The following is a 22,629-nucleotide window of genomic DNA, read 5'->3' as shown; positions in this document are numbered from 1 at the left end:
TAAGATAGATGAAACCCACTATATTCCAGCTTAATAAGGGACACTGCCATTTACTCTCTCTCTCTGTGTGTGTGTGTGTGCGTGTGCGTGTGCACGTGCATGCATGCATGCGTGTGTTCTTCTGGAGCTCCAACCCAGGGGCTCATACACGCAAGGCAAGTATTTATTACTATGCTACACATCCAGCCCCACAGTTTGAAACTAAAAACTACTAGGGGAGATTTGGAATGTGCACTTAGGCGTCAGTATTACAGCATCCCTCTGGGCCCAGACACAGAAGGACGGCTTTTGGTTTTGCTTATGGTTCGTTCGCTCTTGATTTTACCTGGGTAGGACTGATAGGAGGTGGTGGAGCTTTGCGTTTTTTTGGAGTTCCACTTCTTTCTGAGCTTATTTTAGAGACTTGATCATGCTGAAAGTTATCACAGTCCACAGAATGGAGGTGGGTTAGTTATGTTAGTAAAGTCGGAGCAAGTAGCTGCAGCACACACGAGAACAACCTGCTGACAGTTACACATTCCCAGCTTCATCAAGGTCTGAAACACACTGCCCACAGGACAATAAGGAACATGCATTCGCTAAGTGTTCTTCCCAGCAACCCATGCTTTGATGGCAAGAAGGTTTAAAAACCAAACCAAACCAAATGGATTAAGGTGGTGTGTAGAACTGGGAAAGGATGAAGACATGCCTGTCAATCAAAATGCAGCACCCAGAATGCATTCCGAGTCAGCTTTCCCTCTTAATGCAGAGAGCACTCTGCACCTCTGCACTGCTCCCATTCACCCACCACCCACCAGCCTGCTTTGAGGAAATGAGAGGAAAGGAGAGCTTCATATGCAAAGGTTCCTCATAAGCAACAGCTAGCACATAATAAATCCACTATTAAATATCTGCTTTCTATGACTTAGAAACCACGGTGTATAAATAAACAGAAGAGCCAGACATAGAGAGCCCACAGGCTTTGAGGAAAAAATTCCAATGAGAAATGTCTCTCTCGCTACCCTGTGTAACACCAAAAATTAAAAGGCTGAATCTCTTATTTTTCACAAATTCGTTAACAATTTTATGGGTTTATATATTCACCCATAAAATGTGATATTTAAAAATTTTCATTTAGTTTCAAGATTTAGTCGCATTACAGGTCTGTTATTACTGCACTTCATAAAAAAACACAGTATAAAGTACATACTTTTGAGACAATATAATAAAATGGTTAAAAAATATTTGCCACCATGTAACAATGGATCATTCACTTAAAATTATGTCAGTCTTTTCTTAAGAATCTTCAACCCAGGTTTTAATCGCTGTCCTAAAGAACCACAGCATATATTCTCAACATTTTCATATTGTCACAAGCAAAAATTAAAAAAAAATATAGCATCTCATTCCCAAGATAAATACCTGCTTTGGTTTTGTTGGGGTCTTTAAATCTAAAGAGAAAGAGTGAAGAAAAAAAAAGACTATGAGAACCATAAAGATTCATATCTTTTATAAATTTTGGGTGGATGGATATACACACAGACACACACACACACACAACCCACACACAACATTCAACACTTCATCTTTCTTCAAGCATGTATTTAGAAGAATAACAGAACACATCAGATCGCACGAATTCCTTGATCCTTTCGGGGAAAATGAGTGGATGAACTTAAAACAGCATTGGCTGTTTTCTTTTACATACCAGCATCCTGAGAGATTTTTGATAATAGAAGGCTTTGAATTCCTGCATTTTCTGAGAGTTTGGAATAATATAAGGCATTGTGTCCAAGAGAGTCTACAAGGTTCAGGTCGGCACCCTTTTTAATTAAGGCTTCCACAGTACTAGAGCTGCCCGCTTCACAAGCGAGCATGAGAGCAGTTCTAGAGGAGAAAAGAGACGTAAGTTTAGAAATAACCAAAGGTTAGAATGCTTTCCTGAAACGCATTTGTCTTGAAAACAAGGAAAGAGGATTAAATACAGTTAAATCTTCGTCATCTGGGGAACTAAGTGGGAAACTGTCAAGATGAAATACGGTGGTATTTTTAAGACTTTGGACTAAATAAAAGCATTAACCTATAACTAACCAATTAGCACAGACAGTCTTCCATACCTGGTCTACAATGACAGAGTGTCCTATGATTGGTGTAAATACCAAGCTTATTGTAGAGGCCGATTCCTCCACCTCTAGTATTTTGAAGGATATACATTATTAAAATTATTATTATTTTATTGCTGTTGTTTTAAAACAGGGTTTCTCTGTATAGCCCTGGCTGTCCTGAAATTTACTCTGTAGACCAGGATGGCCTTGAACTCAGGAGTTCTCCTGCCTGTGCCTCCTAAGTGCTAAGATTAAAGACATGTTTCACCACACCTGACTTTAAAATTATTGTTGTTTTAATTATGATTATTATTGTTGTTTTTGAAGCAGGGTTTCCCCGTGTAGCTGTGGCTATCTTGGAACTCACTATGTAGTCCAGGCTGGCCTCAAACTCAGAGATTCGCTTACCTATACCTCCTGAGTTGCTGGGATTAAAAGCGTGTGCTGTCACCGCCCAGGTTAAAATTATTTTTAAATATATCCAATATATTTACTTTTGTTTTGCTTGGGATGAAAAATAAAATCACAGGAAATGGCTTATTCAGTTCAATATTTAATTAGTTTCATTGCAGATTCAGCCAGCAATTCGCCCATGGAGGTCTGGAGGATTTTTTTTTTCTTAGTCAAAACAGATTCTCAATTATCATGAAGGTACAAAGTTAAAAAAGGGAACCGCTTTACAACATTAAAAAAAATGGGTATCAGTGAAGTTATGACTTCTGCCTTAACTTGTGGTACCTTCCATTTTTGTCCCTGGAATTGACATCCGCTCCATGATCCAAGAGAAAGTGACAGACCTCACTGTGGCCATTTTGTACTGCAACAAGCAGGGGTATGTTCCCATCCTAGGAGAAAAAAAATCAGACTGTAACTCCAATTCCAAATACCAGGACTGCGATACCTTGCCCTTCCCACATTTTTCTCGTGACTTGTACCGCTAGGCTACACTTTCATCTGCGCTGAGATCCCATGCCCTCTTAGGGCCACCCTCACACTTCACTGTAAGTCATACACAATGTCACTGACTTCAGCTGTCTTAGGCAATTTCACCAACTTTAGCTTTTCTCTAGAAGTCTAGCTATTCGAGTTGCCCGCTCTGTTACCTATCACTAGCTCTGCCTGGTAATCTAAGAGAGAATACACACTAAATGTGTTCAGATGAAAGTAAGTGGGGGCTGGCTCAGCGGCTCAGCGGTTAAGGGCAGGAGCTGCTCGTGCTGAAGTCCTGAGTATGCTCCCCTGCACCAACATGTAGGAAAGAAAGACCTGACTTGCTCAATATGTCCTCTAACTTCATGCATGTTGCACCCCCCAATAAAAATATGTTAAAAATTCTTTAAAGTTTAAAGTAAAATTATTGGGGTGGAGAGACAGCTCAGGGTAAGAGCGCTTGCTGCTTTTCCAGAGTACCCAGATCACAACCAACCACCTACAAATCCAGTTTCTGGGACCTGATGCTCTCTGGCCTCTGCAGGCACCAGGCACGCATGTGGTGCACACATATACATGTGAGCAAAACACTTTCATACATAAATAAATAAACACACCAAGCCAAAACAAAGCAATGACAGAATTATTCCAGACTTTAGAATATAGGGATTTGGGACTAGTTCCATAAAAAAGTATCCTGGGGCCAGGACCCAAGGCTATGAAATTCATTTGTGTATTTTTTTCATATAAAAGTTTACCTTGCAGTTTACACATTTTGGCCATATATATGAAATACAAGTTTCAGGCTGTAGTGTATTGGGGACTTTTGGAACAGAGGTGTTTAACTCTATACTGAGGTTCAGAAAGTATACATGTATTTGCTTGATGGGGAGCAAGTACATGCAAGTCAATTTTCATGTTATAGCATGTCATTCAACTCTGGAACCACGTGCCACAGGCACATATATATATTCTTGTAATAGGCCAGTGGGGTTACAAAGACTAAACGTTCTCTTCAGAATTGGAAAATTCTACTAAGAATCATCCAAGGTAATACTATGGGAGAATAAAAAAGAAAAACAACAGAATTTCTAATTAGATATCTCTGACAGTTCACAAGGATTGAATTGTCAACTTGAGAAGACAAATCTATGGATATCTGCGGGAGGGACTTTCTAAATGAGGTGAGCTGTGTTAGGAAGACCCACCATAACAGCCAGAATGGAAGAAAGCAAGTTGAGAAACAGCATCAGTTCCCCTTAGCTTCTTGACTCTGGAGGTGGAGGAACTAGCTCCCTCAAGTTCCTGCTGCCCTGGCTTCCCCGCCATGATGGTCTGCACCTTCAAGGTGAGAGCCAAAACGAACCCCGCCTTTCTTAAGCTGCTGTTGTCCCATACTTTGTTGCAGCAACAAGACAAGTAACATACAAAATGTTCTATTTTTATAAACTGAAACACGAAGTTTTATTCACATTTGGGTTAATGGTAGAACACAAATATATACTTAGGACTGACATATAAGACTATTTTGCCCCAAAATAAAAAATTCTGGTTGTAAAGAAATAGAATTTTAGCAAATACTAAGGTCTTTAAGGTCTCGCTAGAAACCCGCACCCCATTCCCTCAGCATCTACGTGGTACATACCGCGTCCTTAAGGTTTATGGGGCTCTTGTGTTCGCAGAGGACCTGCACAGCTTGAAGGCATCCCTGTGCCGCTGAGGAAGGAAAAACACAAACAGTCACAGACAACCCAGATAACCACTTCTAGGAAGGAAGAGTTCACTCTCTGGCCAGCAGATGAACAGCACAGAAGAGAAAGGCTATGCCACAGGGGCATGAAAACACTCGCTTAATTTCAGCGTTAACCAAAGCTATAGCCACGGACTCCCAGTACCTGGAGGCAAGCATTTGATTTAGCTTCTCACAGGACTTGGCTTTTCTACAACTAGAAATAAAATTAATAAATAAAATTAATTATATATTCCATCACCCCCATGAATTTTTAGTATTAACATCTGTCCCTTGAAGCTGTGACAAACAGTAAAACCAAGGGTAGACAAATACAACTGGCCTTCATTGTGATCCCCAAACAAACAAAACAAACAAAAAGCATCTTCTAGTCCTGAAATCCACAATTGCTCATTACTACTTTAAACACTTTAAGTTGATTTAAAAATCTATACACATATGTATACACACATATGCACATGTACTTAGTACTAGAGCTTAAAAACAGAGCACATGCTAAGCACGCCCTTCATTACTGAGCTTACTCGCAGCCTGAGCTGAATATATTAACCACAGTACTGGCTGCAGGGCAGCAAACCAAGGGTAGGGGCGCTCCTTAGTAAATCTGTGTGTGACTTACAAGCGGAGTGAAATGGGACCTTCTGGGAGCTACAGAAATCAGTCCCATGAACAGAACAGCAAGGTGAGTGACAACGGAAGTCTCTTAGAGTAAAACAGACAAATAAGAGAAAGCACGTTACCTGCGTAGTGTAAAGCTGTCTTCCCAGAGTTGTCAGTACTGTCAGCTGGGCTTTTGTACTGCGAGAGAAAAGTAAGTATCTTAAAGTAACTGCACATATACCATCGAGTCCAGCCTTTCCCTCCAAGCATCACTTATTCAGAAGGGGACACGCGTGTGTAAATCCTACCTTCTGAGCTCCTTGGCCCTACAGTCCTTGATGAAGAAGAAGACACATACCCAAACAATCAGGATGATAACTGATGGAGGACTCTCATTGGTTAATAAAAACACTGCCTTGGCTTTTTGATAGGGAAAGATTTAGATAGGTGGAGTAGACAGAACAGAATGCTGGGAAGAAGGCAGTGAGGCAGACGGTCATCCCGTTGCAGATATGGCCATTCACTCCTCCCTGATGTCATCTCTTCAGCCCCGTTGGCTAACACACATGTGCTAAGATAAGAGCGCCCATGAAGATTTTGTATTTTCCCATTTCTTCTCTCATTCTCTGTCTCCTCTCCTAAAACCAGCTTTCTCCGAGTCACCTACCAGGTCTATTTCCTTGCCTCCATTCACTCCTGAACCCATGTACAGCAGGTAATCTGCCCTCAGGATTCCGCAGTGATGGCCCAAGTCAAGGTCACCTGCAGTCTTTTAGTCCCCACACATCTGTCCTCTGACAGCTCTTTGACCAGCAGCCTACTCTCTTCCCCTGACTTCCCCTTCTTCCTCTTGTGGCTCTCTGTGTGGTTCAGCCTCTTGTAGCTCCCCCGCACTACCTGACCAGCCCCCTCCTCTAACAAACACACAGTCTCACACTCCTTGTTGCCATTCCCCGGAGCTCTTTTCCTGGTGCTCCCATCTGCACCTACATTCAGATGTCAGTGACCTGACAACAGCAGTGAGTGTTACACAGGTATTGAATTAAAAATTGCTTTAAGTCTGCTCACAACCCAAGCTGGATGACTTTCCCTGCAGTCATCTTCAGTGGGTGATGTGGGATTCCCCCTCTGTATGCTGTGAACACCATTGGTTAGTAAAGAAACTGTCCTAGGACTGCGCAGGGCAGAATATAGGTAAGCAGGGAAAACTAAACTTAATGCTGGGAGAAAGAAGGCAGAGTCAGTGAGAAGCCATGTATCCCCTCTGGAGACAGACGCCAGAACTTTACCCAGGAATCCACAGCCTTGTGGCAATACACAGATTAATGGAGATGGTTTAGTTTAGGATATAAGAGTTAGCCAGAAATACGCTTAAACTATTGACCAAACAGTATTGCAAATAATATGGTTTCTGTGTGATTATTTTGGGGCTGAGCAGCGGGGAACAAACAAGCAGCCTCCTACAACAAGTGGAAACTGAGGTATAATTAATGAATTGCTTGAGTTATGGCAGTGGTGAAGGCAGAATGTGCACCTGCTGGAGCCTGGATACTTATTCATATACAAGTATCACCTGTGAGTGCCCAGGCTTGAGACCCCCACTGCACCTGCAGGACATCTCTGGTGTGATTCCCTCATAAGCATCTGAAAGGCACGTTTTCCACTCCTCCATGCCCAGCTTGTTCCTCCCTGAGTTTTTATGATCTCTGTGACCACCAACCACCGTTGGCTATTTACCCAATGAAATAGAAACTGAATTAACTTTGATTAATTTCTCCTCCTCTCTTCCTCCTCTAAGGTCTTACCCACCATATCCTGTAGATCCTTTCTCCAAATCACAAACGAGAGACACCTTCTTCTCTTTCTCATTATCTCCATCCTAGCCCAGGCAGCATTTTCTCTCGCGAACAGTTAGGCTAGCCTCCAATGGGTCTTCTCGATTTGTTTCTTCCCATCTTAATCCACTTCTCCACCCAAAGGAATCATCCTACAAAACTGTCTGTTACTGTCTGCGCTTCAAAATTCACAGAGGATCTAGGATTATTTAGCTTGCACATCTCAACATACTGGGCCCTGCATTTTGTGCCACATTTTCTCACGCCGTTGCCTCAGACTCTCTCACTGGCTTTCTCCCCACCCTGGCCAATCCGTAGCCTACCCACGCCCCGTGTCTTGTTGTTCTGTCTGGAATGTGCTCCACTGGTTCTCTGCACACTGGAGATCTCAGCTTAAACATCGCCTTCTCTTGAGGGCTTCCCCAGAAACCACCACTTTCTGTCTTAGTGCCCTGGAATTTGTAACACGTTTCTTTCCTTATGAACCAGACTGTGCACTCCACAAAGTCAGCAACTGCACTGCTTGCTGACAGATACTTACTGCTTAGCACCCCGTTATCATACCCTGAGAACACTTGATATAAGGGAGATCAGGAGAACTTACACAGAGAAGGAAGTGAAGTCATTTGAAATTGCAGGACTCCATAGCTTTCATTTTGTGCTAATCACCTTAAGAAGCTAGGAGTTGAACATGGTAGCAAAGAAGCTAGGAGTTGAACATGGTAGCAGTCAGAGGGCAGAAATGTCTTCAACAAACAGACAGGGCTAAGACCAATGCACAGGGTACAAGAGCAAGGGGTCAGAGAGAACACTAAAGGCAGAGGTGCTTGCCGGGATGAGGAGAGCAGGAGACAAGGGGGTCTCATCTGTACACAGCCTGATTCGCAAAGGGGTGAACAAGTGCTGGATAGAGCTGCCATGCAGGTCCAGCAGGAGGCCATGGGAAGCAGGATTCCTAACAGTAATCTAGAAAGAACAACCCTGTTCGGATGAAGTGCAGGCCAGGGGAGGTAAGAACAGGCTCCCTTAGAGTGAAACGCTTCCTCTGCTGTGGTTAGGAGAGGGGAGATCCAGTTACTACTTACCAAGGCTTTGGCCTAATTTTAGAACAGCACAAGGAACTGTTTAAAGGCTTCAAAGATTTCAGAGAAAAACCAAAGCATTTGCATAACCAGATATAAAATGACATTAGAGGCTAGAATATCTGGTCCTAGCCCACAAGGACTCTGAGCCTGTCAGGTTAAATCTTCCTTAAAATCAGAGCCAGATGCACGGGCCAGAGTGGAAAGGGAATTTAAAACATATTTTTAAAAAGTGAAGCAGGGCCCGGGGTGGAGAGAGGAAGGGCACCTTAGCCAAGTGAGTCATATTCTGCCTTTATCCTGAGGACCTGGTGCTGCCGAAGGCAAGGAGGAAAAGCTCCATGTTAACTGGTCAAGGGCACCTCTCTTAAGTCAACAACACAAACGCTGATCGATTTTTCTTGAGTTTTGCTTTAAAGACCCATGAAGGGTACACATACCCGGGATGGGCAGTAGCGGGTATCATGCAGGGCGACACAAGGAACTGTGCAACCAATGCAGCAAGTTGATGAATGCGACCACGGTCTGACTCGAGAACTTCAAAGCCAAACGAAAGGAAGATGCTGGGGCTCCAAGAGCGCTTGTGAAGGCCAGGACAACAGCCTGACATGACAGACAGTTCTCCAAACGCTTATTTTATTGCTCCGTGCGCTTCCTGAAAACAGCCAGCTTGCATTTTGACTGGCAACAGCTGGACGTAACTGTACGGCTGCTATTGAGGGCGGGTTCATGAAATACATATTTTTACAGATTTACAGAGGTCATCACCTTAGGGGGGGGGGTCATTATCAACTTCCTGGCAAAGTCAGCAAACCAGGAAGTTCGATAAAAATTATAAATAAGAATAAAACTGAGCACTTAAGCAAGGACCGAGAACTGACTAAAAGCTCATCAAGTTACAGACCAAGGGATAATGGCTGAAACTGTTAATCCAGAAGGGACTGCATGCCATGAGCAATTTCCAGAGCGCACAGGACACCGCAGAGCCTGCGAGCCAGAGGTCACCACAGTTTGGAAAAGAGGAACTGAATAAGGGGGTAATAAGGCCAATCCCAGGGAGACATTCCAATTTCTCGTGACGAGCCACTTTTCTAAATAGCCATGGAAACAACCTTATTATTGGCTGTTCTTTACAAATGGGCTGCAGGACCGCATTATCAGGTATGTACTGAGAAGAGGGGTTTCTCCTTTTACAGATAGGGTTACCTTTAAATTAGTAATAAATAAATAAATAAATGAAGTGACACACTTATGAGTTACCTGCTTACCTGAAGGAGCTTCTTGACATACTCTGGGTGACCGTTCTTGGCTGCGATGTGTAACGCACTGTGTCCTAAATGGATTAAAAAGTAAAAACTGGGAAACATTCAAACAAAACAAAACAAAACAACTTATTTTCTTTTATGTTAGCATGCAAATAAACTGGTTTTCTGTGAGCATCTCCATGCATGTTAATTTTGGCTGATTCTCCCATCTCTCCACCCCTCTCTGTTCTTAGGCCCTTACCCTAGTTTTCCCCATTTTACTTTCATGTCCTGTGTTCTAGTACCCTTCCAACCCCCTTCCTTACGGCTGATTTTCTCCCCTTTCTCAAAATCCCTCTCTGGTTTCATGACCATTAGCAGCCAGAATGCACATATGAGAGAGCACACAGAGTTTGCCTTTTTGAACCTGGGCTACCTCGATACAGTATTTTCCAATTCTACTCATTTTCCTGCACACTTCATAGTTTCATAGAATTCCATGTGTATATACAGAACAGTTTCATTATCCATTCCTCTGTTGATGGATGCTTTAGACCGATTCAGCTTCCTTGCTATTGTGATTAGGGAAGCAACACGCAGGGATGTGGTAGGTGACATTGTACTTATTTCTTGTTTGGAAGTCTCCACACTGATTTCCTTAGTAGCTGCACAAGTCTACGCCCCCACTAGCAGCCAATGAGTTCCTCTTCCCCTAGCTTTCGTTGTCCTTTATAGTTCAAAGTGGATCAAAGACTTTAATTTAAAACATGAACAGCTGACATTGTTCTAATGGAGCACGGGGATAAACACAAAGCTAAAAGTACAGACAAGAACTTTCTGAATAGCACACGCTTCCTACATAGTATCTAATTGCTGTGCCAAAGGCAGGAGGAACAAAGTCTCCAGCACAGCAGGACCGTTCCTCTAGAGATTAAGGTCCCACATTCTTTAGAGTGACCACAGATAATATTCAGAGGCTCCAACCACCGTTTCCTGCAGGTTCCATTCAGCTCTGGTCAGGACTGCACAGTGCTGCTTTTAGCTGACATGTGTGTGCACAAAATGCTCATGTCCACAACTGTCACTTCAAGCTAGACTACCTCAGGCCTAGAAACCAGAAAAAGACAGTCCACAGGCTAGCAGACAATATTCCAGAAACTCAAATACTTACATCCTATGTTTGGCCCCTCATTTCCCTCTCTACAAAAGGCATTCAACCCTGAATGAATGCTACCCGGGGTTTTCAGATGTTTACAAACCCTTGTTCAGGAATTCATAGACAGGTAACTTCAAGAAACCCTAAGCTGCTACCCAACTGTCCAGTGCCGAATGAACCTCCCCATCAGGGCCTCTAAAACTGCTGTATGTTTAGCCCAAATTTTCTTCCCCTCCAACAGCCACACGGTTTGTTTTCTCACCTTCAGGTTCAATTTAAAGGCTGCCTTTTAAATGAGGTCTTTCCTGCGCTAGGGATGTAGCTCAGTTAGTAGAGTACTTGCCTATGTGCGCACGATGCCCCAGGTTCAATACCTATCATAGCACAAATGTGGTGCTGTCATAACAGCACCCAGATCAGACTTTCAAGGTCATACTTGGCTAAACAGTTGGAGGCTGCCTTGGGATACATGAGACCTTATCATAAAAAAGAGGCCTTTTTCCCCTTTTTTTTGTCCTACCCATTCCATATCCCATTTCCTCTTTAACTCCCTTTACACTGGTTTTCTGCATCATTTCTCCATTCTTCCTAATGCCTCATATACCTTACAGCACTCTGTTCTCAGCTCTAGTCAAGACATATACTATTGACACCACACACACGCACGCACGCACACACACACCCCTACCTACCTGCTGATTAACTGGACCCCTGGCTCTGCAGTTATATCTCACTCCCTATTGAGTTCCTAAGCTCCTACAACACTGCTGGTTAACAGCTGGTTCTCAACATAGTCCAGTCATTTTGAATTAAAGTCTATGCTAATTTCAATGTCTGCAATGAGTGGCTCAATATGCCTAAGTAACACAATATGCCTAAGAAAGCCTTAAATCTTGTCTTTCCCAACTTGCTTGGCCAACATATCCCCAAGGTAACATTCACAAGCAACCTTTATTTTGGGACTTGCTTCAAACCCAGTTTCAACCTCAGCACTATGGGTGGTTTTTGCTGGATCACTGTGGTAATCATTCTGCTAACTCTACTAACCTGTCACTCTGCCTCCCTGGTCCCCGCACAGGAGAAGTCTACTTATGACAATCAAAGCCATCACCAGGCATTTCAAAATGTTCCCTAGTGTTGAGACCGAAGACTTTAGGAAGAGCAATTTCTTTTACATGATGGCCCAGTTCCACAATGCCATTTCTTTGGATTAGTCATTTTTTTTGGATTTTTCCCTTTTGATTAGTCTTTAGTTAGCACTGACTAGAATTTACTGGAGAATCACACGGCTAGGAAACACCTTAAAGATCAGGATCCCAGGAGAGCCTCATGAGAGCCACACAAAATGCATCCCAATCTCAAAAGAACAGACCTCTCTATTCTGCAAAAGATACCCTGGGATGTTAAGGGCATGTGTGGAGGACATTTTAGTTGGTGTGGGATAATGAGGCAGAAATCCCTCAACCTTCTCTTAAAAAGATGAGGGAGGAGAGACCCTTGAAAGTGGGAAAGTAAGATTTCCCTTTTCCTCTTCTGTTTTATGTACAGGATGACCCTCTGTTTCAGAATTAAATGAAGCCCAAGAATGAGAGTTCATTATACTGTGCATTTAACAGGCTTTGGTGGTCAGCTTGGCCTCTACAGACATCATTTATACCATGGTCGCTAAGGACAAGCACATTTTTAATTTTAAACAAATGCCTTACAAATGAAGTTCTGGAACACATCCTGATTGTAAACTATGGACTGTTTATACTGCGCATGCAAGGCAGTAACTGCTGTCTACCCTGGGAAGAAAAGCTATTCTACACAAACACCACTCATGTGACAAAGTCGCAGTTGTCCAAAGACAACATGGTAGGAACATTCAGGCAACATACCACAACTAAGCATCAGGCTTTCCTTTCTCTCCGTGTTCGGGTCATACCTAGAAGTGAGTGACTGATGTCTGTAGAAGCAAAATTCACCTCCTCCCCTTTGATGTGTGCCCGTAGAAGAATACTTTTCGCAATATTTGGTCTCAATATCCAAATCACAAATCATTCCCAGACACCACCCTACTGACAGCAAGATGTCTCTCACTGCTAACATTAAAACAAGTTTCTCTCTCCAAATACAAATTCTCCTAGACAGAATGTATTATTTATGACAGAAGCCCACTGGAAGGAGACGATGCATATTCCTGGCTCCCAGACAGCCATGGATCTGTCTGGCTGTCAGGGAACAACTTCCCTTTAGACAAATATCAAGGACAGCCATAATTCATGTTCACTCTAGCAGATCTTTGCTCACAAACACAAAGACTAGTGTTAATTAAAAAAACCAAGAGCCCCAGATGACAGTTGACTAAGTGATCCAATATTGAAAGTGACTCTAAGTATCTGCCGACCTACATGATCGTGCCTTACTAGATCATTACTAGAGGAAATGGGGGTGGGTGGATACCTAATTAGCAGGGTCCTGTGATGTGTGGTCACACGGCACAAGTGCCTGTATCATTTCTTCGACACCTGGAAACACTTATATAAATATTGAAGAAATAAGACTACATGATATTCAACTAGATATGCCTTGAAATATTTCCTTAAAGGTCAGTTTCAAAATACAGAATATATTTCTACAATAAAGTCACAAATTTAATTGGTTATTATTTACAATTTTACAAATGCATAAATGACATTTTTAAGAAGCCCTTGTCTTCAGGTGAACTTCTACCGCTGGAACACAAGTGAGGTCACCTCGATACACTCCCAGAGAGAAAGCAGACCAGAAAATATTTGTTTACGGTAATGCTATTCTTAGAATTATGAGACTGTCCCTGTGCCCCATCTTTAAAGTGCAATATATATCCAAGGCCACTTCTGAGTGTTACCTTCTGGAGTGTTTTCAGGGCTAGGTGTGCTGATCCTTGGCTCGTGACCTCTCGTGGCCTCCCTACTCGCATGCATTATCAGCAATTCAAACATCACAAGTCTTGCCGCTTTTGCTTTTCTTTCTCTGAAGTTAAAGCATGAACTTCATGTATTGATTCTGATGTGCAGCTATCAAGATGAATCATCCTCTAAAATGTGAATTATTATCATTTCTGTTTTCTTTTTAGGATCGGGGGAGTCTCACTATCTCTGAGTCTGGCCATTATAGAGCTCACTATGTGGACCAGGGTGGCCTTGATTTCACAGAGATGTGCCTGCCTCTGCTCCCCAAATGCTGGCATTAAAAGCCTGCACCAATACATCCAGCATTATCTTTTCTACTTTCATAAGGTGTCAATTGTGAGTGGGATTAGTGTGTCTAATATAATGAAAGGTCACTCATAAATTTTAAAACAAAAGCAAACAAGCAAACAAAAATAAAACAAATATCCTGGCAACCACAGATGCTAGCAAAGTGGGAGGACTCACAAATTTGAGCCCTCCAAGGACTCCCTGTGTTTTACATTTTTTCATAGCTCTGATTCCCACTCTTCTAAATATCCTTTCTGACTAAAGAAGTTTCACAAGGAAAAGCACCCCAAGAGATTAGCAAATATTTAGGGTTGTTAGTGCGACAAGACACACAAATCATTCTTTAGCCTCTGCTTCTGCCTCTTGCAAAACCTCTGTGTTTCAACTAAGCACATTACCGTCTAGAATCTGCATGATGAAGGCAGACTGCGGTCACAGTCCAAGAGGTACCCAGTGAGGTCTGAGGGCATCCGATGCATGGCATATGAACTGCACCTCCCTTTCCCGTGCTGTTCCTGGGATGCAGTTCCCTGGGATGCAGTAACCTCAAACCTGGGTGACTGGAGCTACAACTTGACTCGATGGGTCATCACAAAGAGAAAGACACAAAATTGAAAGGAGGCATGCTGGGAAGTTGGGGGAGGGGCATGGGTGCATATGCTCATATTTAGTTGTATATGAATATAAAATTCTCAGTAAAAAAAGAAAAGCTCCCGATGGTGCTGGAATAAGGAACGGAGAGCACTGGCCCTCATGGTAGAGGAAGGGGGCCACATTGGTCTAGCACTGGCAACTAAGAAAGATGAACTTCCGATGCATTAGCCACTTTTGTTTTGAATTGTGCCACACTGTCCCTGTGTATGTGCATGTTAATAGGGAGAGTCTGAAGGCACATATTCTCCAGATATCTAAAATAACATCCGGTTTTTCTCTCTAGTCTTCTAGTATATGTTTTCATTTCCTTCTGTCTCCTACTCTGGCATACAGGTAATAACAACAAAAATTACAAAGGATCAGCAAAGCAAAACAAAACCCCCAAAACCCTAGGCATTGCCTTTGCTATATTCCCAGAGTGTCTGATACACAGAGAGAATGCCCAAATATCCCATAAGGGAATAACAAGACCACATAAGAAACAAAGCATCCAGGATGGGTACCGTGGGCACAGTCAGAGAAGGCTTACCTTCTACTTACCTATGCGCTATACGCTGCTTGACAAACAGCAATTAAAGACGGGGTGGGGGGCAAGCAAAAACAAAGATACGGGTCTTCCCTATGTCCAAGGGGTTTAGGTTGCTTGTTCTAATTTTTAAGCACAACCACTTCGTGTAGACACTGTTAAACCTTTTTAGTTCTCTATCCTTGTTGTTTGAGTCAGAATCTCACCAGGGCTAGCCTCACATTTGCTCACCCTTCTACCTTAGCAGGCAGTGCCTCCACACCTGCCCCAAACCTTTTCCTTCTGTTGTGGTTTTCCTGTTTGTTTTGCTTTTGTCTTTAAGATTTGAAGCTCGTTAACAGCCTACTAGTAAAGAAGAACAAAAAGTCAAGTCCCACGAGTCACCATGAAACAGTAGCTAGCTACAATGAGCTTTCTATGATTTTATACCACGAGCATTCGCCTGCCGCCAAGGGTGACCCCCTCACTGAAGCCAACTAAGCTATCTCAAGTATGCAGTCGCCTGCTGACAGTGTCTAGAAGATTCCCTGTGAGACATCCAGAAGAATTTTATGAATTCCAAGCATCTCATATAGAAGCATAATTTAAAAGATAGATTAAAAGATTCCTTGCCTCTAAAGGTTGTCTACTCAATCGTTTAAAAAGTAGGAAAAAATTACAAATTGACCATGGGAAGATCGTGTGAATAAAAAGAACAGAGCGCTCCAGTGAGATACATTCTGAAAGGAGGACCCTCCCACTGCTGAAAAAGCACCCCAGGGGCCAGGCATGGGCTCACACCTGTAAACTAGAGTTCAAGAGGCAGAGGCCGGAGGAATACTGCAAGTTTATGTATGACTGTCTAGGTAGTGAATTCCAGGCCAGCTGGGATAGTAACAACGGTGAGGATATGACGATGATAATGATATGAAGATGATGATAATGATATGAAGACGATGATAATGATATGAAGATGATGGCGATATGCCCCATATACATGATACAGCAGTGTAGGCATTTGAGCAACAGGCTTTTATATCGAGTCTCATCAGGTTTCCACATTGAAGGCTAAAACATCTCAGTAACACTGAGTGATATTTAAGGTGAGTTTACTGAAAATATCGTGTCACAGCTGGAGGCACAGAGGCGGGTTGATCTTTGGGGTTGAAGGCTAGGTTAGCCAGAAGAGCCCATTCAACAGGCTTCGGGCCAAGGAGAAACTGTGACTCAAAACACAGTGAATAACACCTGGGGAATGATATCAGAGGTTGGTCTGTGGTTTCCACATGCGCGCACACACACACACACACACACACACACACACACTTACACAAGTACACCTGCAAATATATGAACATGAATACACACATACACACAACACACACACACACAAGTGCACCCACAAACATATGAACATGAACACACACATACAATATACACACACAAGTGCACCCACAAACATGAACATGCACACATACACACACCATGCACACACAAAGTATTCCTGCAAACATATGAACATGAACACACATACACACAACACACACACAAGTGCACCCACAAACATGAACATGCACACATACACACACACACCATGCACAAAGTATACCTGCAAACATATGAACATGAACACACATACACACAAGTGCACCCGCAACTTATGAACACGAATACATACATACACACACACACACACACACACACACACACACACACACACGTACACTTGCAAACATGAATAGGAATGCACACCCCACACCCACAAAAGGCAGGACAGAATTCTATAATGTAATTTGAGCTAATTAGAAGTGTTAGGGATAGCATGTTTTTGCTGTTGTTGTTTGTTTGAAGGAACACACTATTTCTTCCTTCTTGTAGGAGTAGAAGCAATGGTTATTCTCTTCACATATTTTTGTGCTCTCCTATCATGAACATTTATCAAAGGAGCTTATTTCTCTCTTTAATATGAGGAGAGATGACGGGTGATGTTTGGCCACGACAGAATAACAGAACCACAGGACAGCGGGTCCACTCACTCTAGCCTAGTTCTCGACACTGCAGTTTTCTTAGAGAGCAAACCCCCTCACTGACATTACTGGAGGTATGCTGGTCACTCACATTTGCACTAGATAAAGTGGGATAACTTTAAAAATACTGACAGTGTGCTTTAAAATAAACAAAAGAGCTGTGTCCTCAGATTAAAGATGCCATTTTCTCCTGAAAACAGTCATGTTAAGGAAGTCATTTATCCTTCTACTAACTGACCTTCCTCCTATTTTTTTTTTTTTTTTTGAATTCTATGTGAAAAATCATCGGGACTTCAAATTTTCTCCAAAATAGTTATATCAGTTTGAAACATTAGCCTGGCTTAATCCTCATTTACTTCCTCGAAAAACAAACACCTGCAACTTTTCTCAAAGTATCAAGATTTCCAACTACTAAATTACTTCAAAAATAGGAAAAAGAAAAGTCAAACATGCCTCAGACTTTGAAAACCATCCTGAAACATTGCATTTTCAACCGTACTGTGGGTCAGAATAGCCGTATGACACCTGGCTGATCCCCGAGATGGCTGCTCTGAAGAGGGCCATTAGGGGAGGGAGAAGGAACTCAGTAGAGCTTTGCAGTCTAGATGAAGACTGCAATTATACCAATTTTATATCCCAGTAAAAACTAATGTAAACCTTTTAGGGGCCAAAGATTTTCAAATGCATCAGACAAATGAAGTCATTGGCTTGAACCTTTCCACATGGTGAACAGAGAACAAATCCTAGGCCAAAGACCCAGGGGCCCGTTGCTAGAGAACAGGGCTACAAACTCAGGCTATCCTGCTTTTCCTTGCATTCGCCTTGCTAATACTTTGCCAGCACTGGCTTCATATCAGAATCACCCGAGAGGCTTTTAGGAAACATCCCCGTGTTAACAATGATAAAACAACCCAGAAAAAGCAGCTTAAGGGAGAAAGGTTCATCTGGCTCACAGTTTCGGGTTCTTGTCTCTGCCGGAAGGGAAGTCACAGCGGCAAGAGCCTAAAGTAGCTGTCTGCATATGTCCACATAGCAATGGATGCATGTACGCCAGAGCCCAGCCCACTCTCTCCACTCTTACTCGGTCCATGATCCCGTCTAGGGAACGGTACACTGGTTGGTTCTTCTACCTTCACATGTCAAGACTAGCCATCATACACGCGCCCAGTTTCAGTCTTCCAGGCAACCAATTCTAAATTCTGCCACGCTGACATCGCTAACCATCACAACAAGTAATATTCTCTCTTCCTCCCCCCTCTCTTTGTACTGTTTATTCTTTCTTTCCCCTCCTTCCTTCATCTCTTCCCGGTCCCAGATGATTCTGCAGTACAGCCAGGGTCAAGAGGAAGTCATCCTTCTGCCCAGACTCTAAGCTAGCTATGAAATACATTACCAGTAATTCACTACACTTATCAGTTTACATAACATAAAGAATTGGGAGACATTGATCTATACATACAGTCCTAGAAAATAATATAAAGAGCAGTTTTAGAGGAAGAGAAGCATACAGTTTTCAGCTGGCTAGACACACCGAAGATGAACACACTAACAGAGGCGAACAACGAAGTTTCGTGACAGAATTTTTTTTCTGCTCTTGGCTTGTCTGCACGCTCCATCTTTCACAGTGAGTATGTTCCACCTTTGTGACACCTATCCTCACGCTGGCTTGTTGATGTAAGAGCTTCAAAACCACATACCGGAAGAATCTTGGGCAGTGATATCCACACCGTGTGTAACCATGACCTTGAGACATTCCACGTGTCCTTTCGTAGCAGCAAGGTGGAAACTGCAAAGAGAGAAGGAAACACAAACCCTTAGGGGTCATCATCTCAAGGGTTCATCTCCAACAAAGCTTTACTTCGCCATGCACACAGTCTCTTGTCTGAGCTCCATGGCAACACTCCAAGACCCAAGTCGGCATCACAAGCAGGCATCATTATCAACCTCATGGTGAAGACCAGAGACTCGGAAGGGTCTGACTGTTTGCTCATTTACACTTTTCCTCGGTGCTGGGGCTTGAATCTAGAATGACTTATTACCACTGAGCTACACACCCCCTGTCAATCACTGTCATCTTTTATGAGTTGATGCAGCAGGAACTTAATCCTGGGCCTTTCAACTCAAAGACAAGGCTCTTTGGAAAGTGGGATTCACCACTTATCTGTCTCTTTCTCCACCCCGGGCTGAGATTCTAAGTAGAAAGTCATCGCCTTTTTTCCTGCTATCCACTGCTTGCAACGGAAGCATCTTTCTTAAATAGTACATTCTACTAACTCACACAGTGGTCAGTTCTCCAACAAGCCAAGCAGGCTGTTGTTTCATAGGTGAGTAACAAAAGTCAAAGGAACCATTTGCTGAGTGTCTAGTATGTGTCCAACACCTTCCACTTTTAGATCTTTATATCTATATATCCACTTTCATCATCTCTGTCCATCCCTATAATAGCCTCTTAAGGTGAGGCTTATATTTGTAGTTGATGGCAGGAATAACAGGTGCCAACAGCAACAAAGTCCCCAACTGGGCTCTAGAACTCAGGGACACTCGAGACTAAATGCTATGTTCACCATCTTTAGAATGCCATTAAAAGGACTAAATTCAAAAATTCTACCCATTCCTGCAGGTCCCAGAAAGAGGCACTTCCGCAGGCTAAAAGAGGTGATGGATAACTTCACTAAGCAATCAGGACCAAAAGCAGAGATGGTCTCCAGCATGGGATGATGGCATGTCTTCCTCTCAGGCCCACTCTTATGGAGAGGGGCAGGCAAGCACTCACTCCTCCTCAGCCTCAGCTCTCTTTGAGAGGTGTGTCCTTGGGATGCGTCCTATGCAGGACTGCCTCTGAGTTAATGCCCATGTAGTGCTTGTATGGTTTGTACAGCCATCAGAGCCTGGAGTCATAGTCAAGGGGTAAACCCGAGATTGAAATAATCTGAACCCAACCGTGTGGCTGCAGACCTCTCCTTACAGCTAAGTGCAGCAAAAGGGCAGATCCATCAAAGGGGGATACATCAGGTCTGACAGTAAATCATCAGCTGAAAACAACAGCTGATTATCTGTGTTTGGGCAAAGGGCATTCGGCTTCCCTTGAACCTCAATTCCCACCACCGCAAAGGTCAAAGTCCACCTAGTCCCAGTCACAATGTTTCAGTAACACGACCTGTGTACGATCTCTTGAACATCGGAATTCACTCTGTAAGTTATTGTGCTCGCCACATAAGCGGATTCTTGGTGAAGCAAAGCTTGCTCCCTAGAAGGCAGCATCAAACTTCCCTCAGTTGTTCAGGACTGCTTAGGGTGCTTAATTCGGTAAATTTATTTTGAAATGTAAGCCTTCTATTTGAAGCCTTGAGAACATGGAGTCAACATATCTGCCTGAGATACTGAACTCCACTCTCAGAGCCAGAGCCACTGACAACTATGTCCCTACATTGCTAGATTGCTAAGACATGATTAATACGCTGTTTAATAACTGCCTTCTTTTCTATGCCTATGGGATGTTCACTTTGCTATATCTTCTATGACCCTATGACCAGAAAACAACAAAATTACAAGTGTCTAGACAAGAGGTTGGAAGTTACCCTAAATATACCCAAACTAGGAACAGTGTTTGTTACACACACACACACACACACAGAGAGAGAGAGAGAGAGGAGAAAGAGAGAGAGAGAGAGAGAGAGAGAGAGAGAGAGAGAGAGAGAGAGAGAGAGAGGTTTATTGTTGGTTCGTTTGCTTGAGGCAGAGGCATGCTGCACAGCATATGCTGGCCTCACTCATGATCTTGTTGACTTGGCTTTTCGAGAGCTGGTGGTGCATTTGTGTCACCCCTGGTCTGTACATGAACTTTTGATTAAAGGATGACACACGTAAAGATGATGTCATCTCATTATACAGTTAGCTCAACGTTTGAGAACAGAAGATACCCTATTTATAGAACTCAAGAAACACAACAGAGTCAGCCACTTCTATAGGACCTCTGAAGCTGTCCTTTGGGCTCTCCATGTGTGACAGGATCGCATACGGTATCATGGGGATTTAAACTGCAGACTAATCTGAAATCAGTGCTATTTCATTGATGCATACAGCCAAGTAAACCTGGCATGAAAGTCACTGGATGACTTAGACCACAGAGCCTCAAACTGTTACTTGGAAGGTCATGATCATTACAAGGAAGAAATAAAGTGTTGAGAAGATGGGCTCGGCTTCCAATTCCACAATAGAAACTCCTCAGACATTGGTTTTACAGGAAAACTCCTGATGCAAACCTAAACTGACATCTTTGACGGCTGGCGGAGCCAATCAGTAAAGGACTCACGGACTACATTTTAATACAGGTTGGTTATGAGTGCGATTCGTTGGGCTCTACCACACCCATCAGACTTTGGATCATAATTTAGAGTTACGGTGGTTGGTTTCCCCTGTAGTTTGGGGACTTTCTAACAATTCTCCTGCAGAATGTTTGCACCCTGCTAGCAAAAGAGAGTAACAGACAGACCCCCCTTCAATTCACTCTGTATTTTACAAAAAGCTTCGATATTAACTGCTCTTAACAGAATACCAAAGTTACAAATAATTAGAAACAGCTCCCTGCAAGGACAGATACTCATACCTGCAATGTTACACTGCCCCCACAGAAACCACACTTTTAGCTAGTAAAGCCATTCTTAGTTCGTTTGGCTGAAAATCAAGCAAGCCATCATTTCACGGTACATTGCAAAAAGACTCACTTCTGGGGTGTTTCTGTGTCTTACAGCCACACAGAAGCTGCTGCTTTAATTTTTAAGTCAGAGTAGGCACATACAGACAGGCTCACCTGACAGGAAAGGGATGAGCCAGGCGTCTTTGCCCCAAGTATTTTTTAATTCATTTTATCTGAGAGGGAAGGAGCTCCCTCGGCATCTTCCTTCCCACTCCCAGGGGACAGTACACAATGCTGAGCCCCTCTGTCCCTCTAGATTTGCCCTGGGCTCATGGTCTGGGGTCTGTGGCACGGAGGAGAGCTAACATGGCCTGCATCCAATTTGCCCACCTGTTAAATGTTCTGTGAGAAATAAGAGAATTTCTGTGTAAAAAGCACTGATATGGAGTAAGTGCGCCCCCACAAACGCCACCAGTTATTCCAGCCCCATAGACACAAGACAGAGCAGAGAATATGACATGTCACTTCAGGGAAGAAACGCAGCGCTCAGAATCTATATCTGGTACCACTGCTTTACCAGGGAAGATGGAGGGGGCAGGAGATAAAAACCGCATGCATTTCCAGATTGGAAGCTCAGAACAAAGTAGTAGACATTCTTAGGCCCCAGAGACCCGCTCGACATCAGCCTTGTCGAAGGCTCACACTTGAGCTACTTATGTTCTGGCACCTTTCAGAAAAGTGACAATCCCCAGAGCAGCACTTGGCAGCAGCAAGACATTAACTGTAGCCTCTGTGAACCAGAAGCAGAGCCGACTTGAACAAGACCCTCAAGCGGGGAACACTGGGTTCCACTGGGTGGAAAAGCAAGAGTCATAGGTGACAAAGCTTTGATCTGTAGCTGA

General features: G+C 43.2%; 1 protein-coding gene across 5 annotated transcripts in view; it reads right to left on the bottom strand.

Moving 5' to 3' along the window:
• Rai14 (retinoic acid induced 14) overlaps positions 1–22,629 on the bottom strand; it is a 136,107-nt gene that overhangs the window by 15,458 nt on the left and 98,020 nt on the right. For 4 of the 5 annotated variants that reach the window (XM_038322451.1, XM_038322450.1, XM_038322453.1 and 1 more), the window contains 8 exons: positions 18,789–18,877; positions 9,550–9,614; positions 5,505–5,562; positions 4,660–4,730; positions 2,823–2,929; positions 1,688–1,866; positions 1,402–1,430; positions 326–412 (listed from right to left, as the gene is read on the bottom strand). In XM_038322451.1, coding sequence (XP_038178379.1) covers positions 326–412; positions 1,402–1,430; positions 1,688–1,866; positions 2,823–2,929; positions 4,660–4,730; positions 5,505–5,562; positions 9,550–9,614; positions 18,789–18,877 — 685 coding nt within the window. The remainder of the gene's footprint in view (positions 1–325; positions 413–1,401; positions 1,431–1,687; positions 1,867–2,822; positions 2,930–4,659; positions 4,731–5,504; positions 5,563–9,549; positions 9,615–18,788; positions 18,878–22,629) is intronic. The other variant, XM_038322452.1, reaches the window with a different exon arrangement.

Source organism: Arvicola amphibius, chromosome 3 (genome assembly GCF_903992535.2).
Source record: "Arvicola amphibius chromosome 3, mArvAmp1.2, whole genome shotgun sequence".
Lineage (NCBI taxonomy): Eukaryota > Metazoa > Chordata > Mammalia > Rodentia > Cricetidae > Arvicola > Arvicola amphibius.
Note: the sequence above shows the minus strand (reverse complement) of the source record. Positions and strands in the feature narration are given on the sequence as shown.